General features: G+C 38.0%; 2 protein-coding genes across 2 annotated transcripts; both read right to left on the bottom strand.

Moving 5' to 3' along the window:
* Nucleotides 1–39: 39 nt before the first annotated feature.
* LOC129259072 (MAM domain-containing glycosylphosphatidylinositol anchor protein 2-like) lies at nt 40–9,724 on the bottom strand. The gene is made up of 3 exons (XM_064098314.1): nt 8,894–9,724; nt 3,967–4,085; nt 40–3,138 (listed from the first exon to the last, which is right to left on the bottom strand). The coding sequence occupies exons 1-3, from the start codon at nt 9,023–9,025 to the stop codon at nt 1,830–1,832; spliced, it is 1,560 nt and encodes a 519-aa protein (XP_063954384.1). The 5' UTR covers nt 9,026–9,724; the 3' UTR covers nt 40–1,829.
* Nucleotides 9,725–12,094: 2,370 nt separating this feature from the next.
* LOC135153869 (uncharacterized) lies at nt 12,095–27,559 on the bottom strand. The gene is made up of 3 exons (XM_064098313.1): nt 27,470–27,559; nt 24,145–24,353; nt 12,095–14,608 (listed from the first exon to the last, which is right to left on the bottom strand). Exons 2-3 carry the CDS (start codon nt 24,219–24,221, stop codon nt 13,591–13,593), a joined length of 1,095 nt encoding a protein of 364 aa, XP_063954383.1. The 5' UTR covers nt 24,222–24,353; nt 27,470–27,559; the 3' UTR covers nt 12,095–13,590.
* Between the last annotated feature and the right edge of the window lie 339 nt (nt 27,560–27,898).

Here is a 27,898-nt window from a genome sequence, read left to right as displayed (position 1 = left end):
AAAGATAAACATGATAAATGAAACTTTAAACACATCAACTTCTTAAAACGGACATTATTTTATTTGATACACACAGTATTACATTAAAATTGATATGATAAAAGTGAAACGGTTTACATAACATGATTTGCGTCAAGAAACTTAGCGCTGAATAATGTTTGAGAACAATAATACAACCTGCTATACAGATGTTCAATGTCTCACCTCGAACAATACAATATGTGTGGTGTAAGGGGCTTGGGCGCCTCCCTCTTGATCTTCAAGAAGTGAAAAAAGTGGAGAAAGAAGGAAAGGGAAAAAATAATACAAGAAAGAGAGGTCTATGCTAAACTACACACCCTTTTATTCAATTGAAAAAATACGTCATTTTAAAGACGTCATGCCCTTTTTAAAATGGGCCTACCCGGGGGTCGCCACTAACTGCATCTGACAGTTTTTAAATCATCATTGATTTTGGATGAAGAATTTTGCTTTTTGTTGTTCTTGTTAGTATTTTTTTAATGAAGGGGTACAATATCTGTTATTCGAAACACTTCTTTAGCATTTCCACGCACATCATCGCTTTATGTTTGACAAATTTATCTTGTGTTCCAAAATACTGATGTGTGTGTTTGTTTTCTACAGATCATGTACTATTCATCCCGTAGTCTTCTTCCTTTAAACCTACAGACGGCGCTAGACCAGAATGAAATGATTTCTAAGCAAACGTTTTATTGATAAATAACAGATATAACTTACGGGTAAAATAAGATAAAAACAATGTGGCATAAGACATCTCCCAACGAGTTTCCCCTCTCTGTCTATCCTTACATTAAAAAAAATCATCCATTTTGACATAGAATCCTAAAAATTGCCAATTTGGACACGATACTGATAAAACAACGGGAGTTGCATTCAAAGTCACTAAAAGAATTAATATATCAAAGAATAATTAATAAGTCTCTATTCGCCTACTTTAGAAATACATCGTATTGTCCTCTAAGCATAGCTCTTTCGACACTTAAGTCGAGAAATATCCATGTAAAAACCATTTTTAGCACTGATTAGAACAAAAATACCATATAGTTTTACTCACTCACGTTTGTATACTGACACAATACATTTTAAAGAATAAAATAAATAACAAAAGTAGTGAAAAAAAATGGCGTATCAATTTTGAGTGTTAGTAAAAAAATATACTGATTACATTGAAAACTGACATATATACCTGACACTGTGAAGTGAATTGCCGAGTGTAATAGAGATATATATACACATAAAAATATTAATTTAGGTTCTTTTCTTACAAGAACCACATTTGCCATTGGTACGATGAATATCAACGTAGATCTATAAGGAAATAACGGATACTCATTTCATGTTAAAGGGATACTCCGGGTTGAAAATAATTATATCAAAATAAAAAGAGTAAAAATCATTAAGCAAAATACTGAATATTTCATCAAAATCTGAAAACTTTAAATTAGGGATATGATATCATCAAGTTGCTCAATGAATATTCATGAAGACATGCAAAGAACTGTTTTACCGAAATAATGCATATCTATAAAATATTATAACTTCGTTACCCTTGTCTGATTTAAATAAAATTTTCAGTATTGTGTTTGTCTGATTTTTCTTTGTCTGTTTAAATCATTTTTTTTTCACCTTGGAGTAACCCTTTAAATGACATATCGCCGCAATATCGTGCAAATCAACAATATCGAAATATGTTATAATGGCGCAAATTAGTAGTTGTTTATGTTTAGAAAAAATACTAAATGAAGAGGTAGACAGTATCACATTGTACTATTTTGCTTCTATGTGGGTTATAAATTGTGACACCAAGGCTATCGCCTTGAAGCAACGGTATTATACGGGGATTGGTCAGGGGTAGGACCCTCGAAAGAGGTAAGGGTCTTTTGAGTGTCTTGGTGAACAGGTGAAAACCAAGAACGAACAATGCTGATGTAGCGACTACGGAAAAAGACGTCACCGTCGTTATTGGCACCAGAATACATATCGGCGCGGCGCTTGCGTCGACGCTTAGCGGTGACATAGCAGACGGCACCGATGGCGGCGATGAAAATGACGCCGATAAGGGCGGCAATGGCGCTGACTGATGCTACGAAGATGGTGTCGAAAGAAGATGCACCACGGATTGGAGGTTCCGCACTATCTGATGTTAGATCTTCAGTTGTCAGGGAAGTGATGCCTTCGGTTGATGATGCTGGTTGTTCAGATTGTTCCTGGTGACCTTCTGTACTCTCTGAGGCAGGGATGGCTGAAGAAGGACGAGGAGTATCCGTCTCTTCAGGAACAATGGTTGGGCCACTTGGTGTATCTGTTGCCCTTGGAGGGTGTGTTGTTGCCTCGGAAGGCAGGGTCGGTGCCTGAATGTCCCTTTCGGTTGAAGCAGCAGGTGTCGGGGGTGCTTGGGTTGATACCTCAGTGATAATCAGGGTCAGGGCAGCTTCTGCAGAGGCTTGTCCATTAGCGGCTTCTACCTGACACCTTACCAGACCATTGACTTCCCTTGTACCTACCAATCGCAGTACACTCGCAGTCTCCGTACTCTCAATCACCACTGAACGGCCAACGTTGCTACCCAATTCCTCGTTGTTCAGGAACCAACGATAGACTGCCCTTGTAGCCGGTGCTGCCGCACAGACAAACGATACCGTTGATCCAAGAGTGACTTCTGCCGTCGACGGGGCCAGAACGATGTTCGGTGATTCCGTCACAATCTGGAACGGAGTGCTGTAAGACGACCTTGGCTCTGTCCATAGAGAATGCCGGGCGCGACACTCGAACACCGCGCCATCATCGACCTCTTCGGTCACCCACACATAGACCAGACGTCCAGATGCAACCACGATGACATCATTACCTTTAACGAGCTCGATCTCTGGGACGGGATTCCCTCCTTCAATTTCGCATACGATCTCGATGGTCTCGCCGACGACGATCGTCCCCGTCACCGAGGAGCTGATCAAAGGGTATTCCTGGCTGGGTGGGCTAATCACATCAAGATTAGCTCCATCAGATGTAATGCCGCCTCCACTGGAAAAGGCCACACACTGATAAGTACCCGCATCCTCTGGTTTGAGGTTTTCAATGATGAGGTTGTAGGACTTACTGCTATATGAGACGGAATACCTGGATTGATGACAAAGAGAGAAGTATACCATTAATATTAGTCCTCATTAGCGAATTTGATCACATCATTATCAACATGTCTTCCGATGTATTCCAGATATTGATGAATGTAAAGATAACACAGGTCTTATACAGCACAGAACAGACTGCTTTTGGTTAAAGTATAGATTTCAAATCTATTTATTTTTAAATTGATTGGCAGCATGGCCGGAAAAATGAAATTTTTTATCATAAAAGCACATTTTACCCAAACATGCGGTCTAAGATATCGTAGCTATCGGTTATTATATGGGCCAAATTTACACTAAAAATATTTGAAGAAAAATATACCCCTCCCCTATCTCTTTCTCCTTTTCTCCCCTCTCCCTCTCTTCTCTTTCTGATTCTTATCTTCCTTCTCATCTGCTGTTGATACATTTCTTTTTAAACCTACGAAAAAAATGGGATCAGTGTCACAGGCGCGGATCCAGGGAGGGGGAACAAAAGATGCTGGCGCACTCCGTAAAGTTCGAAAAACAAAAGACGCATCCTGTAAAATGCCGTTATTTTGGAGCGATGACCTTATTTATTTATCTATTTGTTTATATATATATATATATATATATATATATATATATTTTTTTTTTTTTTTTTTGGTCGGGGGGGGGGGGGGGGCTTGTATTTTTTGGGAGACGAAAAAACATTCATTTAGGAGTGATGAACTTTTTTGTTTGCTTGTCAAATAATATTCATGGGCACAAAATGCACCCCATTCGAACAAACAACAATTCTGGATCCGCATGTGAATGAGGAAGATGATCATTGCTATCTTGATTGTGTTGTTCTTACCTGTCTGGATCAGCATTTCCTTGGATCTGTATGGTATGACTGATGATAGATGTATCTCTCACCCACATGAAGGTACTGGCATCTTGGTTAACAGAACAATACAGTGTCACCGTCGTACCCTACGGGGGATTCATAATGAGAATATAGTGAATATTTGTCATAGGATCCGGCACGGGCCAAATGGACAATCGCTTCATATCCTTGGAAAGTGTTTGAGGTTGTCGTTGCAGTGATTCGTGAGGTAATCATGGTAATGCAACAGGATTTAGCATAAAGGGATGATGATACTGAAAATGAGCAAATAATATAATGGTGATAATGAAGATGATGATGCTGATTGTGGTGATGATGATGATGATGATGCCATGGATGGTGATGATGATGATGCCATAGATGGGGATGTTAATGATGATGATGATGGTGTTGATGATGGTGATGATGATGATGGTGATGATGGTGTTGATGATGGTGGTGATGATGATGATGATGGTAATGATGATGATGATGATGCCATGGATGGTGATAATGATGATGGTGATGATGTTGATGATGATGATGCCATGGATGGTGATGTTAATGATGATGATGATGGTGTTGATGATGGTGATGATGATGCCATGGATGGTGATGATGATGATGGTGATGATGTTGATGATGATGATGCCATGGTTGGTGATGATGATGGTAATGATACCATGGATGGTGATAATGATGATGATGATGATACCATGGATGATAATGGTGATGATGATGATGGTAATGATGATGATGATGATGATGATAATGATGATGATGGTGATGATGATGATGGTGATGATGGTGATGATGATGATGGTAATGATGATGATGATGATGATAATGATGAGGATGGTGATAATGATAATGAGGATGATGATGAGGAGGATGATTACGATGATGATGATAATGGTGGTGGTGGTGGAAGATGACAATGATTACAATTACAACATTATTAATCATATATTCAACTTATGTATAGGCAAGAGAGGGTAGTCTGCGGGCACAGAATACGTTTTATCGCAATTTATGCATGCAGCCTGAAATACTGAGACTAGGTCCACTGTGTAATGTTGCTGCTTCTACCACTATTTGGCACTGGCAGCAGAGAGTTCGGAATAATACAATTCTTTACTCTAGAGATGGTTTGGTTAAAAATATCAAATTCGAGTCTGTGTTTGCAGACTATGAAGGGGATGCATGTATCAGCGTGGCAAGAGAGACGGTGTTATTTGTATTATTTTCTCAGCAGCAATTCCAACCATTCTATTCAGCTTAATTATAATCGCTGGCTCGTAACACATGAGGGGATATTGTCAGTAAGCAGCATAAAACTACTCGATATCAATGCATTAATCTGCTTTTATAAATTGATAGTTTTTAATTTTGAGCTTAAGGGTTGAATATATTTAAAAGGTGAAGCTTTGTAATGTTCAGGTAAGGGGATAAAAGCAGGGCAGAATTGCTAAGTTTCACCATTATCTTATGAATAAGATTTTACAAGCAAACTTTTTGTATTGCGATATGAATGAAAACCCGAGTCAATATTTTCCGGACCTTTTAATGGTCACATAATCTTGAAAATACACCCTTTAATCCTTCAAGTGAGAAGTTTAACAACGATTTAATAGTTTCTAGAGTCAACAGATATAAGTCTGCCAGCTATTAATACTGCGGCTGTTTAGAAACATTGGCGTTCACTGTAAACTGCTTGCAATGCAAAAATCTTGAATAAATGTTGAAATATTCGACCAGGACATCTTGACAGTGTTATTTTGTGCTACTTTTTTAAATAGACAATATAGGTATTTATTGGGAAAGATTTCCTTTTGCGACAGCCACCCCACCCCAACCCTACCCCTAAGCCCATAATACATATATTTTTTTTCAGTTTGGGTGGCTGTCGAAAAAAGAAATCTTCCCATTTATGGTAGCTAAAGACTGTGACTTTATTGGGAAATGCGTTTTAAGACTAAATAAAAAAAAAATCTGTTATTGCTGATTTCGATTGTAAAACTAAGTTCTGAATAGCTCTATTCATAGTGAAAGCAGTCACTAGATTACAGGGGGCCTTCGGGGCACTGCTCCCCCCAAAAAAAATAATCATAAAAGTTACAAAACCAAGAAGAACGAAAGAAAAATGAAAGGATGCAACATATATTTTGTATTTTTTAATATATGTAAATAAATAATTTATCATGAAATTATATGTTCATACTCATAAGGGTCCAAATTCCGTTTCCCATGACTTTAATCTGCCCCAATTGCGGTTTGTGCCCCGCAATGTGTACTGGTGTATGTCACTGATCAATAAATTGTATAATTTGTGTTACAATATGAAAATAAGCTCCAATAAGATGGTAACTATACACAACAAAAAAAGTAAGTCCCCCCTAAATCAAATTGCTGTAACTTTTGAACAGAATTATTTTGAGATATGATATTTCGTAGGTGGTTTTTTACACTCATTAAGCAACTCATGGAGAAAAATGAAATTGATCGGTTGAGTCATGCATGAGTAATTAAAGATTGAATTAAAAATGACAATTTTTGAAAGTCACAAGAGTCGTTTTTTCAGATTGTGCAAATACAAAGTTGGGCAAAAATTGTTTTTAGGTGAATTTTTTGGTGTTATGCTGTTTTACTATCCATCATTTAGCCACTCCACACACAATTTTGATATCGTATGTTCATGGTTGAGTGAGCACAATGTATTGCAAGGGCCCGGGCCGCGGAAGCGGGGGGGGGGGGCTTCAGCCCCCCACTTTTTTCCAAAAGCATTTACAAAAATGTAAAAATGACCATACGTTTATGATTTTTTTGCATGGTCAGCCCCCCACACACTTTTGGCTCAACCCCCCCCCCCCCCCCTCTTCGAAAACCGCTCCGGGGCCCCTGTATTGTGACGTATCATCATAGGGGTTTATGGTAGTATCCTCTACAACTTGTTAGATCATGTTAAAATTTGAAAATGTTGGTGGCTCCCCCCCATTATAGGCCCCTCCCCCATATTAAAATTCTGGATCCACCACTGATTTGTCCATAAATCAGACTGATCATGAGAAATTGTAAGGAAAAGAATACATTTATGCAGTATAAAAGTATTAATTTCTAAGTTTTCGAATGTGCTCGCTCAACCATGAAAATGTGTAAAGTTCGGAAAGTGTGTAGTGATAGAAATGATGGATGATAAAAACATCAATTAAAGTCACATTTGAAACCGATTTTGCCCCCAATTACCCTTTAAAATGAGTCTGTGACATTGACAATACCAATTTTCCCACTTTGGCGCGTGCTCACTCATCCATAAATAAACAAATCGATATCATTTTTGCTCAGAATTCTGCCCATAGGTTGTATAACATTACTGCCAAATGTCATTGCTAAAGACAGCCTTGAAAAAAAGTTCCACCATATTGAATAAGAGGTTACTTATTCTTAAACATATGCACCCATAATGTACACAAGTCTATGAGAGAGGAAGTCAAAATTTTAATAAAAATGAAATGAGGGTTTGTTTCATGGACGGTTTTTGTTACTTCTGCCAATAGTTATTTCATGAAACTTCGCACATGGCTTCAGAGTAAAATTATCCAAAAGGCGCGCACATCAAAATAACCATTCGATACGGCACAATGTGGGGCCAAGGCCTTGAACTTTCCTCTAATTTGCATAATTTTCGAATATTGTGTGCTCACTGATGCATTAAACATCGGGATTTTCATAAAAATCAAATAAAATGAACTATGCAAGGAGGTTTGTGACAGATATCCTTAGTTACGAATTGCACTTTTTCAAATAACGTAAAAAAAAGATAATCACTTTCCACATGTTCATTCAAGCGTGAATGTTTACATAAACGCCTTTGAATCATTGAATCATGTTAATTGGTCATGAACATAACGAAAAAGCTGAGAAAATATCATTTTCAGTTACCAAAATGAAACAATACTTGCCTATGATATTTGAAAATCGTATTTTTTGTTTTCAATAAATGTTCATTGAACCGTGAAACGATGAATATTGTTGAAGAAACTCTTCCCAAAAATAACTGTCATCATATTCTTTCATTTTTATGGATAGAAATGTGTAAAAATCAAATTATAGCAAATTTGGACTTGTGTTTATTCAACCGTGAAATTTAGCCAAAAAAGTTGTATCGTCTTTTGGAAAGTGCCTTTTGCAAGCCTTCTGACTATTTGTCATGATAAGAATGTGGAATTAGTTCCAATAAAATGGAATCAAAGTCGTGATATTTGGCTTGTGACTTTTGAAAAGTGACATTTTTGCCTTCTGACGGTGCTCACTGAAGCATGACGAAAAACACGTCCATAACATTTACTCAGAGGGTAGCTTAGAAAATTACCTACACGCTCATGTAAAAATATATTAAAAACTCGCATTGGTTCGGAAATTATTGATGTTTGTTTAAGGGGGGACTTACTTTTTTTGTTGTGTATATATTTTTGGTTGATTATGAGATACAAATTGAAAATTCAATGTCTGTCTTCCAAAGATTCAGGTTTGAGAAAGTAAAGTAATTGATTTAACAATTTTTTATTACCAGATAATTACATTATGATATTTCCTTGTTATACACGTAAATTGCAAATTCAACATCCGCCTTTAGGAAGTTTAAGGATTTAGAAAATTATGGAAATTAATATCATTAAATTTATTACTAGATGTCTCCATACAAAATGACGGAGTAATTTTAAGCAAAGTGGAAACTTTAGTATCATGATATTACCATACTGTACATGGACATGCGCCGGAGAAAGCATCGAGGTATATATTTAATAGTATAATGGACCGACCTTCTACCACGTCGACAACTTTTACTATGTTATACATGAGGTTATACCACACCATACACCTGGTATAGTTATGGGAAAAGTAAGTTTTTACATACCTGAACTGCAGAGGTATGACTTGGCTCGATGATGAACTCGAACGAATTAGCATCAGTCGCTGTCATCGACAACAGCAACGTCGTCACGAGAACGACGACGATCTCCAGTCGTGGCCGAAAAAGATTCATCATTGCATAGGAATGTTTACTGATAGTGAGTAGTGAGTATTACGATGGCTCCTTGGTGTAGAATAATGAAGGTGGAATATATCTATATATTCCCAACTTGAAACATATATGTAGTTTCTATATTCTCAACGCCTTCTCGACAATCATATTCCACAAGTCGGAGTTTTTGACCGGGAACACCCTTCCTTCTTATCCTGCCCCACCAGAAGGCCAGATATGGCTACGCAATGGTCTTCTGTGGCAGTAGAGCCGGTGGTATAATACTGGGTATTTTAGTATTATTGGGTACCCTTCGAATTCCTTTCAAACAATGCTATATTCAGGGCGTCGCCACGACCCCATTCATCCACGCTCTCCTAGTTCTGTGCTCCGTTGCATCTTCGACAAAAGGAGGATTACGTAATGGAACAAAAGATGCGGTAAGTTGATAGAAGTTTTATGAGGGGGATATAATGTTTTGGTCTGCAGAAGAACACTCAGTTAATCAGATTTACAAAATAATGGTTTTATTACTAAAAAATAAGCCATGTGTTAACTTATTGCGAAAGGAACGAGCAGAATTTGCAAATGGGTCATGAATTAATAATTGTATAAAATAGCATATAAGATGATGATGCACCAGATAATGAACCATACCAGAAGAGAGAAATATGAGAGAGGTGTTCAATCTCTCTCGAGAGTATTCCGTTCTCTTGTATATTTGAATCTTAAAAACAAGGTGAATTCAGACTAACTTTGAAGTGAAGCTGGAATTAAAAAAATCACTCAATTCCAACTAAATTTTAATTCATTATGATTGTTCATTTAATTATTTATTTATTCATCTATTATTCATATGAATTTGTTATGCATTTATCATGTATTTATTTATTTAAAAAGGGAAGCCCATTCAACAATATTTTGGTCTCCCATGAATCAGTGTAACTTAAGAGGATTTCAGTTATTGACAAAAAAAATGGTTGTGTCACCACTTCCAACGCCCCTCCTCCAAAAAGAAAATTATTTTTCACATGCATGTTGGGCTTTTAAAGTCCACAAAGAAGAATAGAAAATAGCGAAACCCAAATCTAATCCAAACTGCTGATAGATACATCGAAACTTGGATTACTTTTTTATACAGTTTCCCCGCACTATCCATAATGATACACCCTTCCAAAATAAATGTGTTTTTTGTTGCTCCTTCAAAAAGGAACAGCTTCTACTCACAACCAACATAATAATTGTGATCATGAATACAACCTATTTTATACACACAGACTGCCCACATCCTCCCCAGTAATACGCAACGCCTATAGTGTCACCTCCGGACCCCCCTCCCCAATCACTTATGCCATATCGCAAGTGCATTCCTGCCATCTCGTTATAGGGTACATTCTATTCGATAGTTTTTTTTTTTTTTGGGGGGGGGGTCTCAATTTCGATATTTTAACACTCTCACATAATCATGTATGCTTTGTTCTTAAGAAACTCTTGCTTCTGATCTCGGCATAATCGACGTAATCAAATCATCATCATCATCGTCACCGTAATCATCATATTCATCATCATCATCATCTTCATCACCGTAATCATCATCATCAGGAGAAGCGGCATCATTATAATCATCATCATCATCATTCTTGTCAACATCATCAACAGCATCATCATCATCGCCCCGTAATCATCACCATAATTATCGTCATCGTGATCATGGTGATAAGATAATGATGACCATAATGACCATCCAGGGTCTTAGGAACCATTTGAAGAAGGGTTGCTTATAAAAGAATAAAATGATAACCAAAAAAGTTTTTGCTGGAAATGAAGGTGATTGTGGTCATAAATAAGTAAAGAAAGGGTTTTCGCATATATGTTATTCGCACATTTTGAGAGGACATAGGATTTATTGGTTCAGAATAATGTGAAGATAAGGATTGGGGTTTATTTAATTTTCGAGGTTGGGTTTTATGTTTGGCTTAACGTACAGATTGAGTCATCGGAGAAATTGTCACCGGAGCATAACGTACTTGAATATAAAAGGTCGCACTTTCTTACCAATAATATATTATTTAAGAATATGAATCAGCATACGTCTGGGGTAAAATGTTCCGAATGTATTCCATTGTTAGTAGTAGATCAATGTAGATTCGGCTGTTCAAACAATGAAACCTCTAATATGAAATTATGTTTGTTCGGTTCCTTTTGAAACCAATACAGAAAAGAACACATGAATACAAGGAAAGAAAATACGTCCCACTTATTTCAGATATTGAATCCAAACAGTACACAGTAAAATACTTTCCAATCGAAGTGGGATCGAGAGGTTACATTTCCCCGGTTAACACAAAACGACTGAAAATGCTCCTAAACGAATTTGGCAAACCAACCCCTTACAAAAATCTTCAGAGATAACTTATCCAAACTTGCAGTGACATCATATTTAGTAATTTACTATTCCAAAAATAATCCCAAATGGGAAAATCACATTCCTCTGCGTACAGCCTACGTGTTACTAGTGAACGGTTAAATTAACACTTATTACATTACGGACTAGTTTGTATTTTATTTCCTTTTTCATAGATAGTTTTTTCTGTTTCCTTTTATAAGTTTTTCTTTACTATTCAAAATTGTTATCCAATTATCTATTCCGAGTTACTTTAATTGATTGTAATATATTTTGGCTCCAGTAACTCCTCTAGTACTTTATGCTCTCTTGTAATGCTTTATGTTTGATATGCCCTGCTTGTGTCAGTAATGCGACCGTGTCCTGGGCTCTCTTGTCTTATGTCTTAATTAATGTATATCTGTATTGTCTATACTGTTCCTTTATTGCTTTCTGTTCAATAAAGTGATGCAAAACAAAAGATATTGTTAATAAACGTGATAAAGTACACTATATCGTGTTGAGGTAAAACCTACCTCCTCTATTCAGGATAAAGAGTGGTCACTTTCACCAAGGAATCTGGCCAGATTTGGGTAGATGAGGGAGTTGTTGCTATTGAGTATCATAGCTAATGGTGGGGGGGGGGGGGTACTCCGGATAGAACTAAACAAACAAAATACTGAAATTTTCACCAAATCAGAATACAATCCACTGTTTTACTTTCGCATTTTATTAATTAGAATTACACCCATCATGCCCATTCTGATATTTCTCCTCCAGGCATTCAAAAATTAAATGATGTGACATTTCATGTTTAAGATCACCATTGCTGTTTATATTATGAAATAAGCTTGAAATGAATAAGATTTCATATCATAAAATCAAAAGATGAGTGGCGATGTGAAATCATGAACTCTTTTATTCTGTATTTATCACGATCAACTAACATCTAAATATTTAGTGCAAACTTTAAAACCCAGTAATTTTATTATTTTTCATCTTATTTTTATGTAGTGTAATTTTTTTTTCATATTTTACTCAAATTTTATTTTTGTAGCATGGAGAAAGCATTCCCTTTAGTTTCGTTCTAACATGCACAGAAAGGTTTGCAAGAACATAGTAATAAGATAATGTTCAGTTATTTGACTCATAGAAGAGAACGAGGGGAATGACTCCCGTTCAAAAATTATATTCATTCATCCAACAACAACATGAACAATATACTCTACTTGGCATATAGTTAGTTTCCTTGTCAAATGATTGAGCATCATCGAACTCTACAACTGTACAAAATTAATAAAGGGACATATAAAATGTTCTGTAATATTTCAAAGAAAATGTAATAAATACGAAAACGTTATTTACAAATTAAAAATACTAAAATATCTAATAGATATAACAATATTTATTAGATCTACTATGAAGGACCTCGAACCAAAAATAAGCATTACTATAACGAAAAATTAAATCCAGAAAAAATGTCGAATCTTCTTTAGCCCCAAAATGTCTCACATCCGATATTTAATATATTGGAATATGATTATCGTGTTTCTGTTTTTAACTATTATTGAAATTGTTTTATTACAAATCTGAGATCGGAAAAGTAACTGATTCTGATTGATACACGTCCAACAAAAAGCTTACACACTATGGCCCGTATTCTGAACTCGAATTTAAATTAAACCCTGGTTTAAAGTTGTGCTTTAACTATGGAGAGCCAATCGGGGCATACTCCCTAACATAACACATACAATTTATTAACTCATTTGACACACAAATTGTCCATAACAACAGGAAACAAAATAGTAAACATAAGAGATAAACAATATGAACAGATTCATTAATTTTTGGCTCCTCATAGTTTTAGCTTAGAGTAAGCATGGTAAGACCGTGGTCTAAGCCAAACCTGGTGGGTGTTTCATAAAGCTTTTCGTAAGATAAGAGCGACTTTAACAACGACTGGTGATCCTTTCTTTTGGTAAATGGTATACACCATTGGCGATGGTTTAGCGCGTAAGAAAGGTTCACCAGTCGTTCTTAAAGTCGCTCTTAACTTACGAACATCTTTATGAAACGGCCCCCAGAATTCAGAATACGAGCCTATGTCTCGTCGACGAAACCGACTCTAGACTGACAAAAGTTTAGACATTGTCACCATTGACATATCACTGGTGATGTTTATGTGACTGTACGTAACATGACTCAGTCACACATGCGACAGGCTAAGACTAATGTCCGACTGCTTCAGATAAATGGCAAGACGGAGCAAAATCAAAAGCAGACAAAATGCACCCATAACTAAAAAATACGTGACGAGAAAAGACTTTGAGCGTTTACGTCCTGTGTGAATATTATTAGTAACACCGTGAAGTTTGTGACCTGCGCTTACTGTGGTCATTGATGTTACATCTACAGTTTCCTCTGTGGATACCAATTCCTTGTGGGCAGTCATAGTAGTCGATGAACATAGGGGTCCTATGATTCTTGACTCGTTTTTAGAGCTGGGACTCCAGACAAAATCTCGACAATCGCATTTGTCTTTGGGTCTTCCTAAAGGTGACGAACAACAGAATACTTCTTGTTCGATCTGCCTTACCAATATTGTTTGTTGCAGATTCTCCCAAGTTTCAAACGGTCTATTCAATGGAGGCATCATGATACTGTCTTGGTAACATTGAATCTGTCCTTTATCACTACCTGCCCGAGCTGTACACTGCAGCTTTAGCCATCGTCCTGCAAAATGATATCCATCCAAATCACAATGTGCTGGACCAGGGCCTGGTAGGGAGGGTACACGCAGTCCGACTCTTGTCATGTACGTGAATTTATCTGCAAATAAAATAAATGTCCCCTCATCATCCCGACTTACTGGTTCGATAATCAAGAGAAGTGAACAACGATTGGGAAATGTTTTCTTCGCCGTATCATTTTCGAGGGAATACCTATAATTCTGATCGGGCCTGAGATTTAAAAATTCTATGGAGTCTTCTAATCGGTAAAACGGAAGACGATTGCTATACTGTAACGACAAATCTTTCGCATTGCACGGATAGCTGAAACGCAGTTGTACCGTGCCTCCTTCATCTGCTTTGACATGTCTAGGGTTGCACAATTTAAAAGTCAAAAGTCCTAAAAGGAGCAAAAACTCCCACTTTAACTTATAACTGAATAATATTTCTCCTGTAATACTCATGATGACAACATCGAGGCTCTCAGCTATTTGCCTGAAACAAAAACAGATAAATGACAATTTACAAATCAACCTTTCTGCTGTATATGTTTTAAATTGAATTGAGACTAACAAAATAAATTGAAGAATATTATTTTCGTTTCCGCGCAGGTTTGTATATCATGTAGAAAGTTCACGTAAATGCATGGATGCACAATTACCATTATCATTATCATCATGTGATTCAATTAATAAAGCCCCCCCCCCCAAACAAACAAATAAAAGCTCTTGAAAGACCAACTTTATTACGCAATATCTTCAGCATACACTGTTGAACACATAAAAATGCCTGACATCCATTAAATTTTAAATAAACATGTAGAAGGAAATTGTAAAATAAGTTACGTACAGTGCATCCAAAAAAGTCCCTCTGACAAAAAGCTGAATTAATTCTAAAATGTGGTAGTATTCTGAATTAAACGTACAGGGATAGAAAGCTTATTTCATATTCTAACATCTATGAAAATTTAATTGGTCTCGCATCTGTAACGTAACAGTGGTGCATTTCAGCCCATTCCAAGTTTGCAGCACTGCTGTATTTCTGCATTGTCCTTAGCATGCCAACCCCTATTCTGATTTCTAGGTTCTGAGCAGGGATATTTCCTTCATCTATCCAGACTTATAAACTTTAGCACGATCAGAAGGACATGAAATGTCGAGAGTTGAGTCTGATGAAAGAATAATGAATAACTAGCCCCAACCATTTGCCTTGTCAGATCAAAGAATTCTCTGTGTGTTCAAAACCGCTGAAGCAAGACCTATCAAATTTTCATAGAAGTTAGAACATGAAAATGAGCTTCCTAGTAACGCATATTTAATTGGGAATAATATTCAATTGTTGTTAATTTTACTCTTATATCAGACGGACATTTTGGGGGACACACTATGCATAACATTACGATAATGAATATACCTGATACAAAGTGAAATAAACAGTATGATTCTTCACCATCATTATCGACAGCATATCCTCAACTTTATTATTTTTCAATTGTCATTACCATCTTTATGATCATCATACTCTCTGTCGCCACCAAAACCGTCATCATCAGCATCATCATCATCACCATGATCATCATCATCAATATCATCAGCAGCAGCATCATCAGCATCATCATCAGCAGAATCATCATCACCATCATCATCATCATCATCATCACCTTTAGCATCATCATCATCACCTTCATCATCACCATCATCATTGTCAGCATCGTCATCATCATCATCATTATCATCATCACCACCACTATCATCATCACCATCATCATCATTATCAGCATCATCATCGTCATCATCATCATCATCACCACCATCATCTTCACCATCATCATCACCACCATCATCTTCACCATCATCATTATAATTATTATCATCAGCAGCATTGTCGTCATCAGCAGCAGCATTATAATCACCATCACCACCATCATCCATGATGGGTGTCGATCGATGTTCATGGTTTGGAGAGATGACTGACACAAATTTTGTTCTCAGCTAAGGGAGGTGTTTTCTTAGGGGGGGGTGGTAGAGGCGTAAAGAGTCTAAATATTATTTTCTCATGCGTTAACGGTATAAAAGAATTGAGTTTTTAATACAAAAATCTTCACATATTAAAAAAATATATTATATTTCACCCTTTTTCCTTTCCTTTCTTCCTACACCTGTAGTAAAGCGGAAGGGGGTAGTCTTTAATCTTGAAGTATAGCTTTATTTTTACAAGACCTGTTGCCATGCTAGCGCGAAGCTCGAGCGGATTGTTTCTTTCAAATACATTATGATCTATTTTGAGGACTCTTATCGGCTTTTTCGGTTTTCATGGTTCTTTCCGTTTTACACTCTTGAAATTCGATTCTCATTTCTCTTGTATGTTCTCCACTTATTTTACCAAAATCATAAACCAGGATAAAGTATAAAAGTCAAATGAAATGACATTTAAAATGGTGGTAAAATAAATAAGACACGCCACCATGCACTTGGTAGCAGCGAGGGATAAATTTTGACAAGACAATGCCATCATGCATGAAAACATAAAAACTGAGCATATTTTTATATTAAATCCTTCATATTTTTCTTTCCCCAACCATCTGTTTGTAACATTTTTTAAAGGAATGGTTTCATTCGATAACTATAAAAGCATACGATGAAGAAAATTCCGAAAAGATATGGTCATCACGTGTGTATATAATATCAGACAAAATTCAAAACAATGTTCATGGGTGCGATCGTTCCAAATATTACATGAGCGTGCCAGTCGCAAACATCTATATTCAACGACGTGAAGCGGAGTTGAATAGAATGTTTCAACTTGTATCGAATGTAATATTCGGAACGATATCGCACGTGCAACATTTTTGTTTTATACAACACCGATAGACCATAATACACTTGGCCTAGATTCTGATATTCTAGTTCTAAATCTAATGAGGTCTAGAGCTATGACTTTACGACTTGGTCTGGTACAGGGCCCTGGGAACGATTTCACAAAGGTTTCACTACGAAATGAAGGTAGTTTTGATTAAATTTTTAACATTTTACAAATCTTCCAAAATACTTGGGGTGCTGCCTATGGAGAATAATACACGCAGCACCCCCGCTTCCCAGGGCCATGGTCTACACTCGGCTACATTCATAACATATTTTTATCGTTTTTGTGATGAGTAAACACGAAGAGAGAATTCATTTGGTAAACACTGATATTTCATAAATCTGATGAGAAAGCAGGTAGCATTGTTCGTTTGAAACATTTCTTAAAGTTGAATTAAGAAGGGGGTGAGTTTCCATAAATATGGGTTCCAAACACAATATATAGTATATATCAGTTGTTCAAACAGATAGCATGTCACAAAAATCCTCTGCCTTCTCGATATTTTGCTTTGAAAGTCTATGAAATTAGCCACCTGTCAGAGCCCGAGAGACGAGTGTACAGAAAAATCACTCTGAATGTGACGTCACCGGGGGGAATTTAGGTGTCCGAATGTAATACAGAAATGCTATGCAGAGAGAAAAAGATGATATTACAATTTTTTTTCAAAGCAACTCAAATCAAACAAATATGAATCATATGTACAAATCTTTACTTTCCCTGTATAAAACACAGTATGAATAACTATCATGAACTCTTAAATCATGATGTAAGATTGCAAACAGTGAGTTATTGAATGATATTTTCACTATTTCTCCAAGTGAGTAGCTGGAAAGTAATTCCGGCGGCTAGCTCAGCTCTGCGCGCGCTGCACGCCTATACAATACACACAACACCTAGGCATTGAGTGTACTACGTCTGGTACCGGTAATCCGGTATTCTGTCGACCCGCAGTTCATGACCATGCAGCGATCCCCTGGCGTCTTTTTCTTCTTTCCTTTTGTCTTTGACTCCATTTTTATATCCTCTGGGTCATTTCCACTCATAGCTCATTCCACAGAACAATCTTGAATCAAACGTACTATTCTTCTCGGCCTTCCGAGTTGTTTTCTATATTTAATTACGCTAGAGGTCATCTTACATACAAACGCAATTCGCAAGTGAGTTGAAGACAGCAAGAAAGGTATGCGGTACGGTCGGCTCGACAGCTAGCTGAGCCGGAGCGGGCGGCCGGTCGACACAAAGAAATTCCGCGACCAACTGTGTTTTTTGCAAGAGCCGCGTCACACGCGGATAAATATGTCATAATAACACGTCTGCTACGTTATCGACTGGTGAGAAGATCTGGATCAAATTTCATATTATTCACCTTGAAATTATTCCTTTAGGGTCTATGGTATCATTCTGAGGGAATTTACATATTTGGAATAATAGTACGGCCATAAATATACTTTTAATCATTTCCTCTTTGCAAGTTCTCCGGCAAGCAGATACATTTTCAACTGCAGTTTATTCCATTATGACTTGTGTCGCCACGGACACAGTCCCGAACGAAAACAAGGCATTAAAATCGTCTAAAATCGCTACAAAGAAGAAAAGTTTTAACAATGTAGGGATATATTATTGACTATATGTCTTTGAACAATTATTACTTCCTTCCAGTATCGTTCACATAAAATCAATAGCGATAAAATGAAGTTTTGACACAAAAGTGAATATGAAGGCGTACGTGCATAGTATACAAAACGGCACTGCCTTGTTTACTACACCGGGACCGAATACCCCCCGTGACGTCACAGTCAAAGAACACCCGTCTCGGTATAGGCATTGCAGAAGCGAACTCGGGGAAAATGGGTAGGGATAAATCGTTCAAATTCACTATTTTGAAAAAAGAAAATGGGGGGGGGGGGTCGAATCACCTCTTAGTGTTTGGGGGTTGTAAGGTTGCTATTAATGTAAATATCTCAATATTTGGAATCGTCGAACTTCGATTCGGCGCCCTCCTATGTCGAACATCTATACGTCTCCCCTTTCTATGTCGGTGCTCCTAGGTCGAACATCAATTCAGCGCTCCCCTTTCCCTCTCCTTTTCCCCTCCTCTCTTTCTTGTCCCCTTTCTCTTTCTCTTCTTCATTCCTTCCCTTTTTTCCTGACTATTTCTTTCCCTTCCTTTTCCCCTATTTTGGCGCCCCTTTTTGCCTACCTGGGAGGGGGGCGGAGGGCGAACATTTGTGATATTTTAATCTGAAAACTGGATATATCTAAGCGGTTTGAAACCAAGAACATATTGTGTTCCTTTGATGCGAGCGGAAAGCGCGAGCTGAAAATTTGTGACATTCCAACCTGAAAATTGAACATTGTAAGCACAATTTGTAACAAAAACAGAATGAGTGCCTTACTCAATAATAAATGATGCGGGTGCGAAGCGCGAGTCAAAAATTTTGTGATTTCCAACCTAAAATGTATTGTTTGACTTCAAAAAAGGTATTTCATTTTGAAAGGGACATACATCACTTTGAAAGAAGGGCACTTTCCATTTAAAAAGGCATTTTTCCTACTGGAATTTTCTTGGGGGGAGCAGCGGCACTTGCCCCCCCCCCCAAGAAAATCCCAGTAGGAAAAATACCTAACCCCGGTTCCGCCGCCCCTGGTGATATAGCATAGGGTTATAATTCATCTAAGTTCAAACTGGTATTAACAAAAAGTGTTGGTTTGACTAAATTTATAACGTTGGTTTTCTTTGCAATATATATTTTTTACCATTTCGATCCCTCACATGTTTGCGTGTCCGTTGACATGGCCAGCGCTGAGAAGTCATGCCAAAACGAGATTTTGCATGAAGCACATTCGCTGAACCATCATCGGAACTTCGGAATAACATAGAAGTGGAAGACCCCTTCCCCAAATAGTTCCGCTTAGCTGTATGTCCTCGAATACTGTATGTATTTACAGTATATATATCTCCATGACGAGTACGTAATTTTATTATCCAAGCCCAGAGGACCATGGAGGAATGGGGTGGAGGGAGAGGCACCCAGGAGCTAGACGTCATCATCAATTTCAATTACCCAAAGGGGGACAAAGTCACACGTGATACTTGTTCAGTATATACTACCATTACACGTTGAAAAGAAAATTACAAAGAGAAACTTGGGGGATCGATTTTACATAATTACCAATTGCTTATAACATGTACAGACCTACGCACCGGTATCATAGGCGGATCCAGGAGGCCGACGGTACGCCCCCCCCCCCCCCCCATATTGGCGGCGCAACGTAGGGGAAAAGAAAGGGAAACAAGACAATAGAAACGAAAACAGAGGGGGAGGGGACAAAATATAAGAGGAGGAAGAATGAATAAAATACGGTGAGGGGAATTCAGACTAGGGAAGGGGGAATCATATCACTATAGCCCGCGCTTTAATTGTGTTCGCATTGCCTGTTCGATGGAATATATACACTGTTGGTCATATAGGTGGAATATTTTTTTTCACCAAATTTTCACAGCGTAATTATTACATCATGATTTGAATATAGCATTTATGGTGCATGATAACCACTTTACTTTATTATTCTGTCTTTTACACACGTTTGACAGTGATATTTTACAAGTTTATGTCCTAAGCGATGGATGTCATGAGCATAGAACAACAATGACGACAATATACAGTAAATTAAAGGATCATGAGATATTTATTTTCCATCTCTCAGTTTTCCTGATGACTTCTTTTTTGTGATTTCATGGACAAATTTGCATCAAACTTGAGTCATTGTTCTTATACTCAGTCACTAGTATCGGGTATGTCCACCCCTGGCACGAACCAGCGCATGCAGACGTCGTGGCATGCTGTCCACTAGCTTGTTGATGACGTCAACAGGCATAGCGTCCCATTCTTCCCTCAGAGCATCTGCCAACTCCTGCAGATTCTGAGGAATGACCTCTCTGTCGTTGATTGCTCGGCCTAGGGCATCCCATGCATGCTCTATGGGGTTCATATCCGGCGAACAAGCTGGCCATGGCAACTGTACGACGCCCTCTGCCTCCAGGAATTCCCTTACTGCAGCGGCCCTGTGCGGTCTAGCGTTGTCATCCTGCAGCCGGAAATTGTGCCCATACACTCGTCTTGCATATGGAAGACAGTGGAACTCCAAGATATCCCTGTAGGCGGCGGCGTTGACGTTTCCGTCCGGAACCACCAGTGGCGTTTTCCCTCCATAATGGATGCCGGCCCATATCATCACTGAGCCGGCTAATCGACGAACTCGTTGTCTCCCATCCTTTCGGTCAAGGATGAACCGGCTCTCTTCCGTGAAGACCACATGTTGCCAATGTCCTGGATGAAGCCTTCTGTGCTCCCTAGCCCAAAGAAGACGAGCTACTCTCAGTGGCGAACAGACAGGCGTGGACATTTGGTCAACCGTCTTGCTCGGTAACCATGTTGGAGCAATCTGCGATTAACGGTTGACCGGGAAAGGTTGATCCCATGATATCTCCTCCACAAGCGACGAAGACGGCTCGTGGGCAATTTCCGGTTTCTGCGGCTGAAATTCAACAGTTGGCGATCATCTCTTCTTGTGGTCAATCTGGGACGTCCTGGAGATTTCCGTGGCCGCACATTCCCCGCCTCACGTTGACGTTTCAGGATCTTAGAGACTGCACTCTGTGATATCCCTAGGACTCCTGCGATATCAGTCTGCTTGTAGCCCTCCTGTCGCAGTGCTTCCACTCTCTCGCGTATTGCTGTTGCCGTTGGACCAGGCATAGTCCAGGGAACGTCTCTACCGATTTTTATTTCAAATGGTACAAGGAACTCGAAAAAATGCAACCTTCTTATACACAGTGCTAAATCAGGGAAAGGGACAGAATATCATATGCATAGGCTTTTGTAGTCTACAACAAAAGAATTTATTACGTAATCAAAATTTATCATGTTATAAGATCACCTGTGTAATTGGGAAACATTATGTAATATCTCAATTACCATTTTGTCTACGCTTAGCCTTTCAAATACCAACAAAACTGTCGATTTTTATTCAAAAATATTTTATTCCACCTTTATGACCAACAGTGTATTTATCTATACCAATCCATTTATTAATTTTATTAATTCAATCATAGTTAAACAGGTTCAAACGATCAGAGTTTTTAGTAATCATTAATTACTCTTTTTTCATCTTGGTCCTTGTATATAAAAATATAGTAACAGTTACAATTCATATCAAAACAGTATGAGACATAAAGAAATATCAACTGATCAATGTAATACAAAACACACAAACATTGCTGAAGGCCTTATAGTAAAACAAGGGAACTAAATAGGCCTTTACTAATTCAAATGCTAGGGCGCCTACCCGCGTGCCAAGGTAGCCACGCTAAAGCCGGGGTAATAATATTAGCAGGGCCCGCTGGGCCGGAATACAAAACTGAAGTGGCTTCGCGGTGCACTATAATAGGCCCTACCGTTATATTTATTTTGTTTTATTATTTCTATATCTTCAGAGGTAGATCTAGGATTTTCCAAGGGGGGCACATTTTCCCTAGGAAAATTTGACAAGCGAAAAATGGTCCTCTTAAAAGGGGGCACACATGTGGTAATTTTTTACATTAAAAATATTGATTGTGCCTTTAAAGGGGGGGGGCACAGCCGGCCCGTGCTGGATCTGTCAGTGTGCATCTTGTTAATTATCATAATATTTCTCAGATCAATTTTCAGGACACGTATACACGATTTCCGAACATACCTCGCGCTCGCATTTTTTGTAGAGCTATATACTGTTACGACTATATATAGATACCAACAAAAAAATAGCTTTGAGCTGCCGATCGATCGGGGAAAATGTGGATGAAAATATTGTTCACCCCCGGCCCCATTATAATGAAAGCTGGATCCGCCCCAGAATATTGTTTAAAAAATGGGAAAACACTAGGCCACGCTGTATTTGTCCTTTTTATTGATAAATACATTGAGGCAGTATATTGACAAATAATTAGTGGAACTAGAGAAAGAACATCTTATAAGGCCTATATAACGCACAAAGCAAAATAGAGAAAAATGGCGGCCAAGCTAGTTCAATACAAAGTGATTTCCTTTTCCTTTTAAAAAATGTACTATATCTTATTTTATCACAACACGTGATAATAATGAACAAATCAAAATACAGAACCTGCAAGAAATTGATAACAATTCAGTGAATCGGAAACAAAACAAAAATACATATGTAAAATATATAATAAAAAATAGAAGAAAAAAAAAATAATAAGAATAGCCCTTTCACAAGCAACCATAATTCTCCCTCCCTCCATACTGGAGAAATAAAGAAAAAATACTGATGAACGAAGCAAAGATGAAAGCAAGGAAAGGGAAGGAAGGCCGTCTTTCGGCCAGATATCCAGATGTCATTCTCCGCGATTTGAAAAACAACGTGCATAACATCACAATTATTATGATGGTCATTTCAAGAAGCTCCTTCGTTGTTTCCAGGTTATTAGTTGTACTGTATTTGCATTCGAGGGACTGCACGAATGTACGTGCTTCTACGGGAAATGAATGAAAAGCATAAGTAGAGTCCGCCGTTCAATCGGTATACCGTCTGTACATAGCCGGTATACACACAGATCGGCACGTGAGACTCGCGCGGAGGCGATAGATATGAATATTCATGAGGAGGTATTGATGTCATTTGGTCTCAAGGTGGCGCTCTTCATTTTTATGTCAATTCTAAAAATATGCATCAAATGAAAGCTCACTCGGCAAAACTTCTCTTCTTTATATATTTTTTTAGAATAAAAACAGTCCTTTCTGGCCAATGCAATACATTGTATGGACTCAGAACTTGTTTATGAATATTGTGAAAAGCGGAGAGTGAAATCTAAAACAAAGTTTTGAAATAAACAAATGTCACAATATACCTTTAATTCAACTTTAACAACTTTTATTTGATGGTATTTGACTGTAGTACTATGGCCAATCGCGGAACAGGTAAATAGAGAGGTGACAAAAGCATGAAAAGTGAAAGGTTGGAAAGTAAAATATCTTTCGGAAATGAGTGCAGTCCTTCAGAGGACTGTAAACCCCAAAAGATTTAGTATTTGGAGAGATGACAAAAAGCTGGCCGGATTCGGCTTGTAGACATGGTAAAGTGGTAAAACAAGAGAAAGAGATAAAACTCACGTTTCTGGCGGACAGGTTGATTCTCCGTCTTCAGGAGTGAAACGTGATTCGTGATTGATGATATTTTCCCTTGCCATTTACTCATCCCATTGTCTTCTTACGCCTTGGTACAACCGATAATCCGGACCTTTCGTTTGAGGACGCGCACGCTTATTTACGACGTTAGTTGATTTTGGAAGAGACTTTTTGGGCCCGTCATCATGGTCGTCCTGCAATGCAAATTGTGTGACATGAGATTTTTTTTTCGTTTCGCATCTGCGACGGAAACATTCAATATGCGTTTCGTGTGCAAAATTTTGGTTGCTACTATGGTAACAGCGATATATCTCATTGAGGACGACTTTCCAAAGTCACATTTGACTCCTCCTAGAGCTCGAGAGGCCGCCCGGGGGGCCCACTTCCATTGATTAGTGGATCCCAGGAGCGACCACGCGTAAAAGGGGACAGAGTGGGCAGGTACGTTACGTATAGGCCTATGTAACGTTATAAGGGTGTCAAAACGATGTTTAAAATGCTGACAAAAAAGGGATATCCAATACTTGTAGGGTTTCACAAGCCAAATTCTTGTTAAGAGATGCATTTTCATAATCTGGAAAAGAATTACTTCCCAGCTTGTTTAGGGTATTTTTCGAAACCCCATGGTCGTGCCTGGTATCCACTCATTAATGGAAGTGGTCCCCCCGGAATTTGAATCTAATCCCCATTTCTGGGGGAAGTAAAACATAATGCCCATTACATCGTGTGCGAGAGGCATATCGTTTGTGTAGAAGGAATAAACAAAAGAAACAAAAGAAACAAAAAGAAACGAGTTCAAATGTATTACATAATGGTGTGCACATATCAACTCACGCGAAATGTTCGGCTGGAGAGGTTGATCTGACCCATGAAATCAATTGCCAGTGATACACCAATAATCCACATTAAATGTAATATCAATTCGATGGACTGTAATGATCTATATCTAAGCCTTCATTCAGTAAGTTTTTCCTCACTCAATATGTACTCGATTTGTTTGAAAAACCACTTTCTTATCCATGTCATAATCTATTTTAGGTCTTCATTTCGAATATCTCAAACCATCAGTCGTAATATACATGCTATGTATGGTGCGAGTGTCGCAGAAAAGGATTTTGCACACGAAAAGCAGATCTGTAGGGCCTGTAACCCCCCTGTAACACAAAGTTTAGCATTGATTGTAGAGCAGTTTTCTACGTTTGATTCTATTGACTATAATGCACATTCAATCTTAAAAATCAAGTTTATGATTAAGCGTTAACTTTTGTGTTAGGGGACCCTAATATTAGCGTCCGTGAGGATTGCGAAAGGTCCCAAATAGCCACCTTTCGCAAACCTCTACAACGCGACATTATAGAGTCCGGTAACACAAAAGTTAACGATTAATCATAGACTCGATTTTCTAGATTGATTGTACATTATAGTTAATACAATCGAACGTAGAAAACTGTTCTACAATCATTGCTAAGCTTTGTGTTACAGGCCCTATAGATCTTGCTTTTCGTGTGCAAAATTTTTTCATACGATACCAGCATGACATGCCATATTGGTAATACTAGTAGACTAGTTTCTAGTCAAACCTGTATCAAAATTGATAGAATTCTAGTCAAAATAACTAGAATCTGGTCAAAAAAATATGAGCCGAAAATCTAGTCGAAAATGACTAGGTATTTTTTAGAGTGTATAATCGAACGTAGAAAACTGTTCTACAATCATTGCTATAAGCTTTGTGTTACAGGCCCTATAGATCTTGCTTTTTGTGTGCAAAATTCTTTCATACGATACCAGCATGACATGCCATGCCATGCCATTTGCCTGCCTGAGCTCGCGGCGGGACTGTACTATCATGACTCCAGCTGGCTGGAGACATGCGAAATGTAGATTGTGACATGGATAACAAAGTGGTTTTTCAAACAAATCGAGTACATATTGAGTGAGGAAAATCTTACTGAATTCAGACTTAGATATAATAGTCCATCGAATCGATGTTGCATCTAATGTGGATTATTGGTGGATCACTGGCAATTGATTCCATGGGTCAGATCACCTCTCCAGCTGAACCATTTCGCATGCGCTGATATGTACACAGCATTATGCAATAGGCTTATTCGTCTGAAACTCACCCAACTTTGCGTTTTTTCCCCTTTCCCAGCTCCTCCTACACAAACGATATGCCTCTAGCACACAATTTAATGGGCATTATGTATTACTTTCCCCTGAAATGGGTGATTAGAGTCAAATTTTCGGGGGGAACCACTTCCATTGACGAGTGGATACCAGGCGCGACCATGGGGTTTCGAAAAGCACCCTAAACAAGGGAAGCAAGTCTTTTCCAGATTATGAAAATGCATCCCTTAACAAGAATTTGGCTTGTGAAACCCCAGAAGACTTGTAATGGAAATGAATCACCTTTTCAGTATTTTAAACATCGTTTTTTACACCCTAAACGTTACAATCATATAGGCCTATACGTAACGTACTTGCCCACTCTTTCCCTTTTTACGCATGCTCGCGCCTGGTTGGGGGATATTGGGGGATATTGGGGGATATAGGCCCATCCCACACATACCCCTCCAGGATCGACATCCATGTCATCATCATCATCATCATCATCACCATCATCATCATCATCAACATCGTCATCATCAGCAGCAGCAGCAGCATCGTCATCATCATCAACATCGTCATCATCGTAATCAACAACAACATCATCAGCATCATCATTATTATCACCATCATCAACATCATCATCATCATAATTATCATCATCAGCAGCAGCATCATTATCATCATCATCAACATCGTCATCATCACCATCATCATCATCAGCATCGTCATCATCATCACCATCAACATCGTCATCATCACCATCATCAACAACATCATCGTCATCATCATAATCAACAACAACATCATCAGCATCATCATTATTATCACCATCATCAGTATCATAATCATCATCATCATCATCATCGTCATCATCATCATAATCATCATCAGCAGCAGCAGCATCATTATCATCATCATCATCATCAACAACAACATAGCCATCAACATCATCATCACTATTATCATCATCAGCAGCAGCAGCAGCTGCAGCATCTCCATCACCATTCAATAAAAATTTATTCAGTGATTATTAATTTCTATTAGAGCAACACGCATTACTGCACACTTTACGTTCGATAATAAAGTGAACAACAACAGCAAAATTATCATCGCCAAGATTGTCACCGGCCGCACATTAACATAGTTACTAAAGTATACAAAGATAAGTACTCAATATATTGAAACGTCACAAATTTCTTACCATATATTTTTAAAAATATGAATCAGGAAGTTCTTTTTTTTTAAGCGTTTCCTTGTTAGTGGTAATAGATCAGTGTTCGGCAGTTAAACAACAAACCTCGTCCGACACTTTTGTTTGTTCAAGATAAACAGAATCGAGAATGATTGTTTGGAGTTCATCGTGTACCCCCTACAGTGGCGGATCAAGGGGGCACAAACGGATCTTGCCCCCCTTGAAACCATCATCAAACTTTTCACTGTAAATATGCCGTTCTTAACCAAGGGTGCCCCCTTTAAAGTCACAGCACATATACTTTAATGGGAAATACGTCCTTCATAATTTTTACAAGTGAGTTATTTTTTATTTATTTTTTTTGCTTTTCAGATTTTACGTGAACAAAATGACCTTCAATTTTTGGTGAAAAAAAATCTTTTTTTTGCTTGTCAAATT

The sequence above is a fragment of the Lytechinus pictus genome, chromosome 4, assembly GCF_037042905.1.
Source record: "Lytechinus pictus isolate F3 Inbred chromosome 4, Lp3.0, whole genome shotgun sequence".
NCBI lineage: Eukaryota > Metazoa > Echinodermata > Echinoidea > Temnopleuroida > Toxopneustidae > Lytechinus > Lytechinus pictus.
The sequence above is the reverse complement of the archived record's forward strand: the minus strand, read 5'-3'. Positions and strand labels throughout refer to the sequence as shown.